Below are 15,041 nucleotides of genomic sequence, written 5' to 3' on the forward strand. Positions count from 1 at the left end.
GGAGTAAATCATTGACTTACTAGTGTTCTAACGTCGGTTTCGCTGGCTAGCATGGCGTTGCTAACATGCTAACCTACTAGCGCCAGCTAACTGTAGCTGTTACTTTACAGTTAAGGTTAATTCTGTTTGAATACACTAATCGCGTGTCTGTTGATCTTCTTATTGAGCTAGTTTTATGCTCAGAGTTGTTGTTAAACCGCCTTGGGCAGACTTGGTTTCACCATCTCTCTCTCTCTCTCTGCTAATTAGCTAACTTATGCTACATTTGTGGAGATCTCTTAACTCCTCAGAGACAAACTTTGCATGCACGCTGTCTGCAAAAGAAAGCTCTGTGGGGAATCATTCCGCATCAAACATCTTCCTCTTACTGTGTCTGTTTTCAAACAGTGGTACCCTAGGTGTATCAGTAGGTGATATCTGATTCATTTGGTGTGTTTCACTGTCCTGCCTGCTGTTGCCCTGTAGAGATTCAGTGACTGAGAGGAAATATGACCCAGGGATCTCACTGGTGTTATAAATAGCTGCCTTCTGGTGCTTTGAAAGTGAAGAGAAGTTCTGATGGAGGTATTGTGAGACATGTCTTATACAGAATATAGGCCTAACTAATGAGGATGGTGGGACCCTACGCGTGGTCTTTATTATACATACTCTATGATAAACTTTAGCTGTTTGACTGATTAATCACCAAGATGGTGAAGACAGATAGAACACAAAACCCTGCCTGGAATTATAAGAAGAAGGCAGCTTTCAATAGGTCAAAGAGACACAAAAATAGTTTAGTTTTAGACATTACTAAAGCTGCTGTAAAGACAACATATTTATCCCAATATCTATAAACCAGTACCATTTTAGAACAGAGCAAGATCTCCACACGGTCAGTTGCTTCTTCTTGAGAAGGTCACGTTAGACAAACCTAATAATCACGAGCGTGTCCTCGCCAGCCTTTGACCCGTGGGTGGCGGTAGTTTCTAACCCTGTTGGTGAACCTTCAACACGTTCAGACACATAGCTCCGATTGCTGCCTCTGGCCCACAGAGCTGCTCTGTCAGCAGACTGGAAATTAGACCAGTGTCCAGGTTGAACTCTGCGCTGACATTTGGTCTGTGGTACAGAGGCGTGTCATTGAAGAGTGTGGTTGTTTAGAGAAAATGAGCCTTGAGCTCCCTCCGCTGTGTTGGTTCGATGAGTCTTGAGTTCACAGAATTGTTTTGGACCGTCACAATATTCACTCACCACATAATATATTTATAATTCAGGGGGGTTTGTTTTGTCCTCGTACGCTGTGAGTGATGAGACCTTTTTAATTTATTAATTTCTCGCCATTGACAGTAATGAGCTGATTTATCCTGTGTTCAAGATGGCGAAAAACAGAGAGTGCATCCTCTGTGAAACAGTTCACTCCTCCAAGCAGGTAATTCACCCGAAACTCCGACACACACTATCACAATGGTAAATGCTGTATAATTTCATGTGAGACATTCAGGAGTACAGTGACACTGGAGTTACACAATGAATATTAGGGGTTTGACAACAAATCAATTCAGGATTTTTCTATATACATTTGGTAGGGACTGTTTGTGTTTATTATACTTTTTTAAATATCTTTTGCACTCATCAATTGAGTCCAAAGAAAATAAATGTTTCAAGCATTAAAACGACAGCCTCGCTTTTGTCCTGTGATAAATACTTTTTCAGATAATTGGGGATTTTAATGGTTTAAGAAGAATCACATTTTCCTGTAGAGGAACATTTTATCCTTCAGTTTATTTGAAAAATAAATCCAATAATGGCTAAAATACAAACTTTATGCTTCAATGTGTATCTGCAGGAGATGGATGAGCACATGAGGAGTATGCTGCATCACCGCGAGCTGGAGAAGCTCAAAGGCCGGTGAGTTGTTGTAACGTTTCTCCAAAAATCCACAACATGCACAGATGTCATGTTATTATATATCGTGACTCAAGATTCCACAATGATTTCTTTGCAGAAATTAGTAATATCGAAACATTTTGTTTCCCATATATTCGTGGGTACCACGAGATCGAGGAGTTTTACTATCATGACTTCAATGCACTATTTTGTAATGTCGGCGCTAAATAATCGAAGAGTTTTGTCCAAATGTATTTGGGTCTTGAGGCACGTGAGTGCTCGTGTTCATCACAGTTATCGGGTGAGTGGATATACGGGCAGCTGTCTCCACCGCGGCAAATATATTTAGACACAATCTCTCCGGAACAACAGGCATGACCGATAGAAGGCAACTGGCTGTCTTGTGACCCCCGCGTAGATTAGTAAAAGTATGTGGCCCGTCGCTCAGAGGGAGGAATCTGGAGCGGAGAAAATGCCTGATCGGGGGACGGAGTTGTTGCTACGTTACTGGGATTTCATACAAACATTGATGTGCAAAGATGGCATCTTTTTAAAACGTGACTGTCGGGTAAATTTGTATGAAGAAAAAAAAAAAGAAAAGATATGATTCAAACAGAATGCAGCAAGTGCAGCGACTTATAAAAGAGAAGGTATAGTTTCACACGAGTGCGTGGTGATTGAGAGAACTGTCTCTGCAGGAATGGGATGGCTGAAGCTTAACTTTAGCTACAGCTTGACGCAGCTCTGATTGAGGTTCATGCTGACTGAGAAATTGCAATTCCAGCAGAGGAGTTCATCATCACCAAGTCCGGTGGTTGCATTTCTCCCAGCACCGCAGCCGAGAAATAACGTGTCAAATACATAAAAAGTAACCCTATCTCGCTGCTAAAGACGAGAGGTCAGAAAATGGCAGCATGCCATGACACAGATTTGATAAAGGGAACTGAGAAGGAGCCAGCGGAGTCACGGGGTTGCATACTTGGGAGAGGTTTTGAAGTGGAGGCTATATGAGCAGCTGCACAAGGCTCCAGTTACGCAGGCTTTGCTCGGGATTGGTCGGCAGGATGCTCAGGCCCTGTTCTAATAACACATGCTAGGCTGGAGGGGGGGCTGGGTGCCCGGCTCTCTGGGAGGAGTGTGAGGTCAAATACAGACATCGCCTTCTGTAGAGTCTCAGAGCGCAGCGGACACCATCATGAAAGAGGACTAGGCTGCGGGCGCCGTGCCTCTCTCCCCTCCACGCGTCCCGGTGCTGTGCTGCATGGCCGGTTCTGGTGGCTGGACATAAAACAGCTAGATGAGCCCGGCTGCTCCTGCTCCTGCCCTCGCCCTGCCGCCCATGGCCTATTGAAGAAAGGAAACAAAACAAGATCAGGAAGATTTTTTGAACAAGAGAAAATTACAAGTTAGCTACCTCCTGATCTGTGACACATAGAGAATTCGGACAAGTTATCTTTTGAAGGATTGTTGAGTACCCTCCTCTCCTGATTTTATTTTGACTTATAAGTAACAGAACCTGACTAGATCAGAACGATGCCTGAAGGAACGATTGAACGCCCGCTCTCGCCTTCCCTCCCCAGGGACTGTGGACACGAGTGCAGAGTGTGCAAGGTAACGGTGGTGAGCCTGACTGATTATGCCAGCCACATCTCCAGTCCCACGCACAAGCAGAATGCGGAGGCCGCGGAGCGAAAGCATGCTGGGAACGACCGCGACGAGGTCTACTTCGACCAGGCTCTGGTGGACCTGATCGAGAAGAGAAAAGAACAGATCAGGTAAGAAGGGGCTTATTTATTCCTGAGAACATACATTTGTCAAATACGTTTTCTTTTCAGTGCTTTTAATAAACTGTTAATTAAATTGTTTGTTTTTTGAATATGAGAGATCATAAAAAAATAAAAGTTTTTTAGAAAAAACCCCACAATATTTGATATTTGTCAACATGGCATTTGATCTCTAGTCCAGGGCCAAAAAGACATATTGCCGTTTAGGCAAATCTATTTCCATTACAATGTGTCTTTCTTTGTTTATAATGTGTTAAGATTTCACCACAAATGTAAGTGACGGCTCACGTGTTTGTCGTTTGTGTACATGCGCCATGTATAGTCACATATTAGCTCAGTGGAGCCTACAGGCCTGTTTTAGCTGCTGCTTCGAGTTGAGCTGCTGCTGGAGTCGTATGTCAGGACTGCAGCCTAAAATAAAAGCATGACGGCACACACACACAGAGTACAGACTCTCGTCTACTGCCCTCTAGAAATGGTAAAACGCAACCAAAAACCTCCACTCCAGCCCTGTGCTGCTCTGAAATCTGGAATCAATTACATATATTGTGGTTTTAGGATTGAAAACTCAAACCTCAAATGAATCATCCGGTAACACTACCTCCTCAAAGCACCTTTAAAGTTGATATGGCAGTTGCCTATTTACACATTCATCTAATCATTCATGAAAACAGCTGTCTGTTGCGGTGAGAGTGAAACAAAAACAATAAAACGATGGACGTGAAAACAGGTACAAATGTAGTGAAAGATAATGATACATATTGATATCTGTCTTTGTTTCTTTTAGAAAAGAAAAGGATGCTGCTGCTGCAAAACTGGCAAAAGAAGAAGATGATCGAAGGAGAAAGGAGGAGTTTCAGCAGAGGTTAAAAGAAACTAAGGAGCGTTACCGGCTGGAGTGTGCCTGGAAGCAGCAATCGCAGGGGTTCAGTGGATCCAGTCACCACAGAACCTGGTATGGGGGCAACCAATATAATGCCTACGCAGGGGAGGGACAACCCTGGCAGCACGGCACACAGGGAAAGAGCGCCACCTGGCATGCTCGGGAGCCTCCCAACTTTCAGCGATGGGCGTCTGGAGAGTTTGCTGGTGGAAGCTTGCATTGCCAGGAAGGGTTTGGCAACAAGCAGTGGGATCAGGGTTCGTTTTTTGGCAATCAACGAAGTCGACTGCCGTGGCTCAGCAACGGAGGCAGCAGTAACGGGGTCTATGGTCGAAACAATATTTCCCAGAACCCACCAAGGAGCCGGCCCCTGAGCTTTCTCGCGCCTTGTCCTACGTATCCATCTCCACCCAGTTCTTTAGTACGGGGTAACCAGTTTCACAATACAGGCAACGAGCAGGGAGGTCAGCAGGGTGATGGGTTTCAGAACGGTCAGGGGCAAACAGCAGAACCCGACCACAACAACAGCAAGAGCTCGAAGACCTTTGGTAGCAATCCAAAGCTGGACAAAGCCTGCCGCTGGTCACCCTATCCAGTCTCAAAGGGTTTTGAATCTGCACCACATAAGGACACCAACCCAAACCCATCAGAGCAGTACACCAAAGTCCCCAAACCCCAGACACAAGACAAGGCCCGGGAAACCAGTGCCTTTAACAGACAATCCCGACCTGAGCAGAAACCGGGGCAGTTGACCTCGGGGGGACAAAGTGTGGGAGAGAAAGGAAAGCAGAAAACGAACCCCCAAACCAAATCCAGAGATAGTAGTACCAGCAGCAGCAGTAGAAGCAGCAGTAGCCTCCAGAGCGCCACATCTAGTCCTTCCAATCAGAAGGCAAATAAGCCATTGCCGCAAAAAGATAAGAAGATCTCCTCCCTTCCTGGTCTCAACAGTGGAGCACAACTCAGCAAGGCCTCCAGTCAAGCACTCACACAATCAAAAGCAACCGCCAAGCAGAGCGGACTCAGTTCTCAGGCTCCACTCATTGGGCCCCTTCAGTCCAGGCAAGAACGGCAGCTCCCAGAAACCCTCAAGAAAGCCAGACAGATTGTGTTGGAAAAGAGGAGCTCCTTGGAAAGCTCCAGAAACAACAGGATGGAAGTGACACTCCACATTGTGGAGGAGCAGCAGAAGGATCGCGTACAGAGTCAGATGGGAGTGAACAAAGAAAACAGGCAGAAAGCAGCTAAACCAAATCTGCCGGACCCCGTCAGGCCAGAGAAGCCTGCGTTGCAATCTTCAGACAGCAGCCGGTTCCTCCAATCGTTGCAAGTGAGCACCTCTACCACGGAGAGCTCAGAGCCCGCAGCCTCGAGCCAGGACGACGAGGAGATCAGGAGGAGAGCGGAGAAGGAAACGCGCCCGGCGGCCCCAGACGAAGTCATGCAGGCCGCCGACGCCGGGCAGAGCTCAGAGAGTGACACCTCCAGGAGTGGCGAGGCTCAGACGGAGTCGGGTTCAAACGCATCGGGCCTGTCCAAACTCGACCTGCCTCCCGTCTTGAAACGTGACCTGACCAAACACATCAGCTCCAAGAGCAAAACCGGTGGCCACGAGCCCAACCTGAACATTGCCAGACGGGTGAGAAACCTGAGCGAGTCGCGGAGAAGTGACACGGAAAAGGACTCGGGCCTCAAACCAACCGTACGGCAGCTCCTCAGCTCCTCTGGGTCTCGACGCAATGTGAACTGGGACCAGGTGTATCAGGAGGTCAGGAAGAAGCAAGACAAAGGGAAAGGCATGCCAAGGTGAAGGTTTGATCTTACATTTAGTGTGAAAGTTATTTTTGCTTTTATTTACTCACGTAATGTCCTCTATGTCCTCCAGGTTTGGCATAGAAATGGTGCCGATCGACCAGGAGGACCAGAGCCAGGAGGAAGAAGGCATTCCCCTGCTGGAGGGTTTCCAGTGGGAGTCGTTGGTGGGGATCCCCACCACCCGAAAACGCTCCTTATCAGAGAGCAGCGTCGCCCCGGCCTCCACTCACTCCCTGTTTACATCCCTCATGTCAAAGGAGACGGAACAAAGAGAAGCCCTCAGCTCAGAGGAGCAGGGATCCTCCGTTTCTCACGATCCCACATTCGCTCAAGGGAACAAAGACCATCAGCGCCGGCAAGAGGTGGAGCAGATGCTCGACCAGTTAGAGGCTAAAGAGGCACCGAAGCAGCCAGACAAGCTAACGTCTGCGACGGTGAAGGCCCTCCAGCGGTCTGATTCAGTGGTCGGGGACAGCAGTTCGGGGACGGAGCTGTGCGACGGCCAGGGAACAGGAAAGAGGCGGAGAGCAGCTCGGGTGAGTAAAGGAAACGGTGTTAAAGGGGAACTAGTGTGTTTACAGGTGGAGTACGACTGCATGTGTCTACAATGTGGCTCTTTTCTTTCTTTCTTGTAGGACGTCCCAAGTGCGGACACGTCTTGCTTGGAACACAACAACAAAAGACGGAAAGTCAAATCCAAAAGAGGTACGTGTCTGTGACTTCTGTTGCATTATTGAAGTATATGTTTTTCTTTGTAGTATATAGTCTCAGCGATTGTCATTTAATGATTTTTGGTGGAATAATGTGGCAGCTTCAATCTTGAACTGATCCAAATACATTTTTTAAGATCACAAAGATGATTGAGTCGTGCCAATCTACCGACGGTTCATGAGTGTGTTTTGGTGCAGAGCGTTTACAGATCGACCGGCTGCTGGCTGTGTCTCTGCGGGAGGAGGAGCTGAGTCGCTCCCTGCTGACCGTGGACGGCAGTCTGATCCAGGCCCGGGCCGCACTGGAGGCCGCCTACATGGAGGTGCAGCGCCTCATGGTGGTTAAACAGCAGGTAAAAAACTAAAACAATGTCACTTTTCATTTTGATTCGAGAGCAAGTCGGTCTGTTTTTAGTTTGCAAGTGTTAGTCCTCTCCTGGAGAGTTGCCTAGTTTTTGGGGCCGGCGCAGTATGAAGCAGATGTCCACAGTTTACTGAGCTTAGCGAGTGTTGGTTGTCTTGCCAGCCTCTTCATTACATCTACTGTTGAGGTAGTGCAGGGTGTCTTAAAGGGTACCTGTATGGCCACAAGGAGAGAGCCTCTTTACTCAAAGAATGGTTACATATGTAAGTTCTTATTAATGTGTGTGTGTTGGTGAGACTGGATGACAGTGATAGTATTTGGTAAATAAGCGTATTCACATTTAGCTTTTTAGGCTTTTAGTTCTTCTAGAGTTATGTCATGTTCCTAAGTCAGTAATCACCATATTATATTATGATATATTATATTATATTACAAGCAGAATGATTTTGTCTCACTCAGGTGACTGGAGAGATGAGCACACTGAGAAACAAGCGCATTGAGTTACTTAAAGGGATGCAAGGTAAGGACTATGAAATGCATGATAACATATTTTATTAAATACTTTAAAACTTAAAAACCTTTCCAGCCAGTGACCACAAACTGAAGAGGAATTAACTTTTTACTGTGCGTTTTTATATACAAGGTAATTTGGAGGAAGCCCCTCAGGTCAAACTGAAAGAAGAAAAGATGGATTCAGTAGACGCTGAGCCCTACGCGCCGTTCTCCATGCTGCCTCCCTCTGTCGCGGCTGCTGCCCCCAGTCCAGGTCCTCCTGCCTCCCCCGCCTCCCCTCCCTCCTCCAGCCTTCCCTTCGTGCCTCTAGTTATCAAGCAGGAGCCTCGGTCTCCCGTCTATGTCAGCTCAGAGCCGGACGCAGTGGACAATACAACCCACTGTGCTCACAGCACCACTCCAAAGCCGCCTGCCGCTCCTGCTGCAGCCTCTTCACCAGGTAACACCTCACAGTACATTTCTGCCCGATGTCTTCATGCAATTACCGATGGACAGTTACATGCAGAGAAACGTGGCAATGTGCTGGTAGAAGGCGGTCAAAAAACAACTGCTATCTAGCAAAAATGGATGTAAACATTGCTTCCTCCAAAATATCCCCAAATGATGTTTAATGAGGAAGGGGATGCATTCAGCACATTAGACCTCAAAGATGTGTTTTGCTGTTTTTCATGGGGTTTCTCCTGCCAGTTGTTTTTTTTTCAACTGTTCAATAACAGTCTTCTCAATATATGTTCATGTCCATTAAATTAACAATGTACTGATCCATGTGAAACTCTTGCAGATCCGGCCCTTAATTCTCAGCCATCTCCTGAAACAAAACAGCCTGAGTCCACAGACCATAGTTGGGAGAACTTCAACGACCCTGCAGACTGCAAAGAGAGCTTATCGGGTCTGGTTGAGACAATGGAAAAGGCCAAACGGGCATCGAGGAACTGTCTCGCCCCTTCGCCCGACTCCAAAATCCCAGCCAGCAGGAGGAGCTCCGAGGCCGGGAGCGTTGTCGACTGTGCAGCCACACATTCCTTCGAGCCCCCCTCTGTCTTCAATCTGCCCGCCTCTCCGTCCGAACTGAGGAGCGGAAAGCGCGTGAGGAAGCTGAAGAAGAGGAAGGTGCTGAACAAGGCCCAGGGGACGGAGCAGCCCGAGAGCAGCGACACGGAGATAGACGGCGACGCCTTGAGGCAGAGGTGGCTTCGACCGCGCAGGAGACCAAGTGGGAGCTCCGTGGTCAGCACCTCCACGCCGCCCTCGGAAGACAGAGAGGGTGACGTGAACATGGAGCTGGGCGAGGAGGCCTCCAGGCGGCTGTTTCCGACCGTCCAACTTGAGAAAGACGACCTCAAGTCCCCCGAACACATGGTGGAGCTTCCCCGGGCGCCCCCCGCCGAACTTACGCTGAACTTGGATTCAGAAGAAAGCATGGAGGTCACCGCAGCCTGTCAGCAGCCCCACGTGGACGTCCCGGTTCCGGCTTCCCCTCCGGTTCAGGTCCCATCCAGACCAGAGACGCAGAGCCTGGCCTGCAACGAGGTCACCTCCACCAGTGACATGGACGTGTGTCGATCCTCCGAGAGGTGAGACTCATTCTTGACCTCTGGAAACAGCCGTGAAAAAATAAATATGTTAACTCAAGGACTAAATCTATTAAATGAAAAGATTTAAGACCGGCTAAAGACCCGTGATGATCTTTTGTACGAGGTCTAATCACAGATCATTCAGGATTAAACCCAAACTAAAACCACTCATCAGTCCCTTCTTCTGTCCACACAGCGACCTGCCGTTTCCCACCACGTCGCCCAAGATAACGAAGATCTCATCGGGTAAGTTCATCTCTGGAGAGCTGCCCATGTTCTAGGAGGCGGCGGGTTCTACTCGGAACAAGTCCGTACGACAAGCAGAGTGAAAACCCAGCTGTAACAGAGAGGGAGGGAGATATGATATTGTTCTAATATGTGGATAGCAGCGCACATTTTCAGACGGTCTCTCCTGGAAGGCATTCGTAGTGTTGCACTCGTTTGTTCCACATTAAAAGTGACGTAAATATTTCTGTCAAAGAGCTGGAAAGAGAAACCCGACTGTCTCACCTGCACACAGCAGACAAATCACACAATATCTGCTTTTTTTATTATCATTTTTCTTTGCAATGAAGGAAACTTTGGAGTGATGGCAGCACGCCGTCACTCCACCCGTAGAATTGATGTTTTGAACACAAAGCCAAACCTAAAACTCGTACCACCCTCTGAGCAGCCAGGATTAGAAATGCCATCCTCTTTGAGCGGGTTAAAAAAAGACTCTCTGGGTGACCAAATTACTTTTTATGGGCAAGATATTCATAGAGGTGCTATTTGACTTCCATTGACGCTGTATGAGCGTGAAGAGTGCAGTGATGAATAGACACAACCTTCTGATAATGTGTATATTTATCCTGTTGGTCTCGTTTAAATGTTTATCCAGAGAAAAACATAGAAACCTACACCTACGCTTGGAAGTTTAATAGAGGATATTTGTTGAATCAGGTGCTTTGAGGAGCAAAATGAAAAGTTATAGTTCAGTTTATTACCAAGAAAGTTTCGGAAACATTTTTTTATAAATAGATTAAAACCTGGAGAACATTTAGGGAACTAGAAATCAACTGTGGAAGTTGTTCTCATTCAAGATATGAGTATAAGTACAACATGCTCTTTATCTGCTTGTGTGTGTTTTTTGTGTGCCTCACAGATGCCTCCTCTGACCACGGTGAGGATGATTTGCCCACCGAGGGTGCGTTCGAGGGCCACCAGGAGGCGGTGAATGCCATGCAGATCTGCAACGGGGTGCTGTACACGTGCTCAGGAGACCGCACCGTCAAAGCCTTCGACATGGTGGTGGGTGTCGTCAGGGGGAGGGGGGGGGGGGTCAGGGGTCAGGGTGTTTATCTGTGAAGGCAGCAACCTTGACAAACTTGTATTTTCTTTCCGTTGCAGAGTCATAAGTGTGTCGGCGTGTTTGAGGGTCACAGCTCCAAAGTGAGCTGCCTGGTGGTGTCCGTGGCTCCCGGTCTGCATCACCGCCTGTATTCTGGTTCCAGTGACCAGAGCATCTGCTGCTACAATCTCAAGGTAAACACAACCTCTGATCCAGTTTCAGCTGGTCACAAACACATTATAGGATTGTTTTTGAGTAATGCGTTGATTAATAACGGCAATGAATATTCTTTATTGTTACTCATGTTTGTGAGTAACAAGGAAGAGTGCCGTTCTTCATCCGAAATCCTTTTCTGTGACGCATTCACGTGAATTCAGTCGACGTTGTTTCACGTCCACAGACACGAGAACTCGAGCAGCAGTTCTCTCTGTCAGACCGAGTCCTCTGCCTCCACAGTCGATGGAAGATGCTGTACGCTGGTCTGGCGAACGGCACAGTGGTGACCTTTAACCTCAAGGTGAGAGAAGCAGTGTGAACGCAGCATTATTCTAAATGTAAAGGCTTCCTCAATAGTTTACTGCAGTATTTGTTGTATGTGCATGTTGTAAGCTGTCTTAAAATTCATATTTTTGTATGTTTACAAACTAATATGAGATGCATCATGCTCTGTTGACTATCTTTTGATGAGGAAAAGGTGAAAACGCGTGACTATTTTGGTTTTGCAATCGTTTGTTTAGACAAACAAGCAGATGGATGTGTTCGACTGCCACGGGCCGCGAGCCGTGAGCTGTCTGGCCTCGTCGCAGGAGGGAGCCCGCAGGATCCTGCTGGTCGGCTCCTTCGACTGCACCATCAGCGTGAGGGACGCCAAGAGCGGCCTGCTGCTGCGCACGCTGGAGGGCCACACCAAGACCGTGCTCTGCATGAAGGTAACCCGAGCCTCGACATCCATCCATCCATCCAAAACAAGCGTATTATCTGTGATAATCGTTGGATATCTATCCCTGTCTCTATTATGTCATGTTTTACATTTCACGGGAGCTGAGGATTCATTGTTTTAGAGTGTGACTCCTCTTTGTTTCTCTCTCAGGTGGTCAATGACCTGGTATTTAGCGGCTCCAGTGATCAATGTGTCTACGCACACAACATGCACGTGAGTCATCACGTTTATCTCTTTACTCACAAGGATGTAATGTCACACTTTTACATGTTTATGACTCCTTGTTTGGAATAAATAAAAGGCCACAGTGTTAATATAAACGTTATGTTCTGTGCCGCTCGTACAGACAGGGAAGCTGGTGCGGGTCTACAAGGGCCACAGTCATGCTGTTACAGTCGTATCCGTCCTGGGAAAGGTGATGGTGACCGCGTGTCTGGACAAACTGGTGCGCGTCTACGATCTCCAGGTCAGAATCCTAAACTCATCTCTGTCTCTACATAATATTGGCCTTTTAGCCACAATTGGCTCATTTACATTCGGGTGTGAAAGCCGTTTCAGCCTGTTTTCACGCTTCATTCGAGAAAAATCAGATTTCAACCTGTCGTTCTTTCCACAGTCTCACAGCCAACTGCAGATCTATGGTGGACACAAGGACATGGTGATGTGTATGGCGATCCACAAGAACATGGTGAGAGACCTGCTTCTTCCAGAGCTATGTGCTTGGAAGGAAAATATATCAGAGACATCATCAATTCTAACTGTGTTAAATGATTTGATTGGCTCCAAAACACGGTGAAAATGTTTAGTTTCAACCAGCTGATATGTTTTTCTAAAATGTATGATGTACAAGTTCTTTTGATATTTGGAAAACATAAACTCAGAGATCTGATTGTAACCAGTTATTTGTGTTCATTTTGTGTTTCAGATCTACACCGGTTGTTACGACGGCAGCGTGCAGGCCGTCAAGCTGAACCTGATGCAGAACTACCGCTGCTGGGTAAGATGAGGGGCGGGGAGCAGAGCTGAGGGTGGAGTTTGAGGTTTAAGAGAGTTTAATCAGATGAACTCTCTTTCAGGAAATGTAGATTCTTGCTTCATAGCTTGACAGCTAAACAGAGCAGCAGAGAAAGGGAGATCTCTCAGATCTGCAGACGTCCTGGGTGTCTTCCCCGGCTGTTGGTGATTAACGGCGTTTTGTGTTGACAGTGGCACGGCTGTTCGCTGGTGTTCGGCATGACGGAGCATCTGCAGCAGCACCTGGTCAACGACCACACCAGCGCCAACTCCCAGGTGCACCGATGTCGCTGGAAAAAGTGTGACGAGTTTTTCTGTGCACGCAACAGCCTCAAGCAGGTATTTAAAAAAAACAGCATTTCAATGTCTTTTAAAGTCCGTAGAGGAGTGCGTTTTGGTGTCAGAGGATGACTTAGAGGATGGTTCTTTGTTGCAGGGGATGCCGATGCACATGCAGAAACATGCTGAGGAGACTGAACTGGAGGCTTAAGGGCTGCTGGTTTCTCCGCTTCCCTTCCTTGCTATCTTTAACCTCCCATATTGGGGGGGGGATGTTTTCGAGACCCACTTGTCTTCGCAGCGCTCCCGTTTGAAGCCTGACGAGTGGCGTTCGACGACTCCATCCTTTATGTTCGACGTTGGAATCCAACCATAATACAATGATGACAGGAGGCTTTGGTTGAGCTGCTGTTTGTTTTTTACGTTCTACCAAAACACGCCTTCCTCTCTCTGTCTGTCTGACCACTGCAGTTCCTCTTTTCACTGACCAAAGTAAGACAAAGAAACACGTGACTTTTGTTTATTGAAGAAACTTCAGCGTTTGCCGGTATCTGAGGGATTCGTTCTGCTTTTCTGTAGAAACTGCAACAGAAAGCGATAATCGTCCTCCAGTGTTGGTTACAAATATGGCATGGGCTCCGAGATGTTTTTATTGTTGTAGTGCAGTTGTGATGTGTCATGTGGAGCAACCTATTAAGTTGACATTATTCAGTCAAATTAACCTTCTGTTAATGACAATGAGTAATTTTAAGTTTTCCCAGATCGTGTTAGAGTTCAGTGTGATTACTTGTGTTGAAGGCGTTTCATTGATGCGACACAAATTCATTTATTTTTGGTTTTTATTTTGTTGAAAAAAAAACAATCTTTTTGTTTTGTTATTACATTTAAATTTTTGTTGTTGTCGTCGTTGAAGGCGTTGAGGGACTTTGGTGCAGAGTTGCGTGACTTGGCCTGAAGATGCCTTTTAGAGAATTAACATTTGCAGTGATAACAGAGCCGAGGCGTGGTGATGGTGTGTGTGTGCGTGTGTGTGCGTGCGTGTGTGTGCGTGTGTGTGTGTGTGTGTGTGTGTGTGTGTGTGTGTTTGTGTGTGTGTGTGTGTGTGTGTGTGTGTGTGTGTGTGTGTGTGTTCCTGTTTCCTAAATGTCGACAGTGGTTTAAACCCTGTTTTTCATGAGTGAGTGTGACGTACTGTTTTTATTCCATCTTGGAGTTGTTGTTTTTTGGGGGAATTTATTTTATAATTGGAGCATCGAGCAGAAGGAAGCAGAGCTGTATTTTCCACAGTGAAGATAGTTTTCTAATGAAGTGTGGAGGTGAAGGATGTTTCGAGGAGGTGTAGATGGAGGAGCTTGAAGGGAAGAATTAGGATTCATCTCCCATGCCATACTTCACCCCCTAAAAACAGACAAGTTGGTAACACAAAGCCACATTTGAAGAGGCAGATTGGTGCGATTACAGCTCTCTCGGTTGTTGACCTGACGTTTCTCACAGCCGCCGTCTTCCAAACTCTCGTCATCCGCTCGTTATTTATGTCTCAGAAAAGCGTGCAGTTCATCTCTTACCTGGCAGTCCTGAGTTTCTTCAAGTTTTTCAAGTTGTTATTAAACATGTGAAGAGATATTTTTTAAGAAAGTGCAATCTTAGACATTGTTAATAATAACAATAAAAATAAAATGGTGCAACATCATAAAACAACTGTGTCTTCTTTATCTTTTGCATTTTACATTTATTTATTTGGTTAAAAATGCAGTACACTCATTTGACCAAAGCCTTAATAGGAGAAAAAAAAAAGAAATCACAGAAAAGCTGCAGTCCAACCCATTAGCCATATTCTGTCAAATCCATATGTGTAACCTCTAATAAAAACTCATCCATCCAAATGAAGAGCTGAACGACTGGACAGATGTCGGGTGATACTGTAGAAGGAACTCTGTGAGGTATTACGACAGAAGAAAAAAAGAGG

The 15,041-nt window shown here is 46.5% G+C and overlaps 1 protein-coding gene across 1 annotated transcript; it reads left to right on the forward strand.

Moving 5' to 3' along the window:
• The first annotated feature begins 3,023 nt into the window (after positions 1-3,023).
• znf106a (zinc finger protein 106a) lies at positions 3,024-14,764 on the forward strand. Its single transcript, XM_079174347.1, has 19 exons — positions 3,024-3,644; positions 4,441-6,342; positions 6,422-6,887; positions 6,987-7,056; positions 7,260-7,414; positions 7,885-7,945; positions 8,069-8,377; positions 8,720-9,512; positions 9,709-9,758; positions 10,657-10,802; positions 10,902-11,036; positions 11,243-11,359; positions 11,580-11,771; positions 11,933-11,995; positions 12,129-12,248; positions 12,399-12,470; positions 12,708-12,779; positions 12,989-13,135; positions 13,233-14,764. Exons 1-19 carry the CDS (start codon positions 3,403-3,405, stop codon positions 13,284-13,286), a joined length of 5,166 nt encoding a protein of 1,721 aa, XP_079030473.1. The 5' UTR covers positions 3,024-3,402; the 3' UTR covers positions 13,287-14,764.
• Positions 14,765-15,041: the final 277 nt, after the last annotated feature.

Source organism: Pholis gunnellus (genome assembly GCF_910591455.1).
Source record: "Pholis gunnellus genome assembly, chromosome: 15".
Classification (NCBI taxonomy): domain Eukaryota; kingdom Metazoa; phylum Chordata; class Actinopteri; order Perciformes; family Pholidae; genus Pholis; species Pholis gunnellus.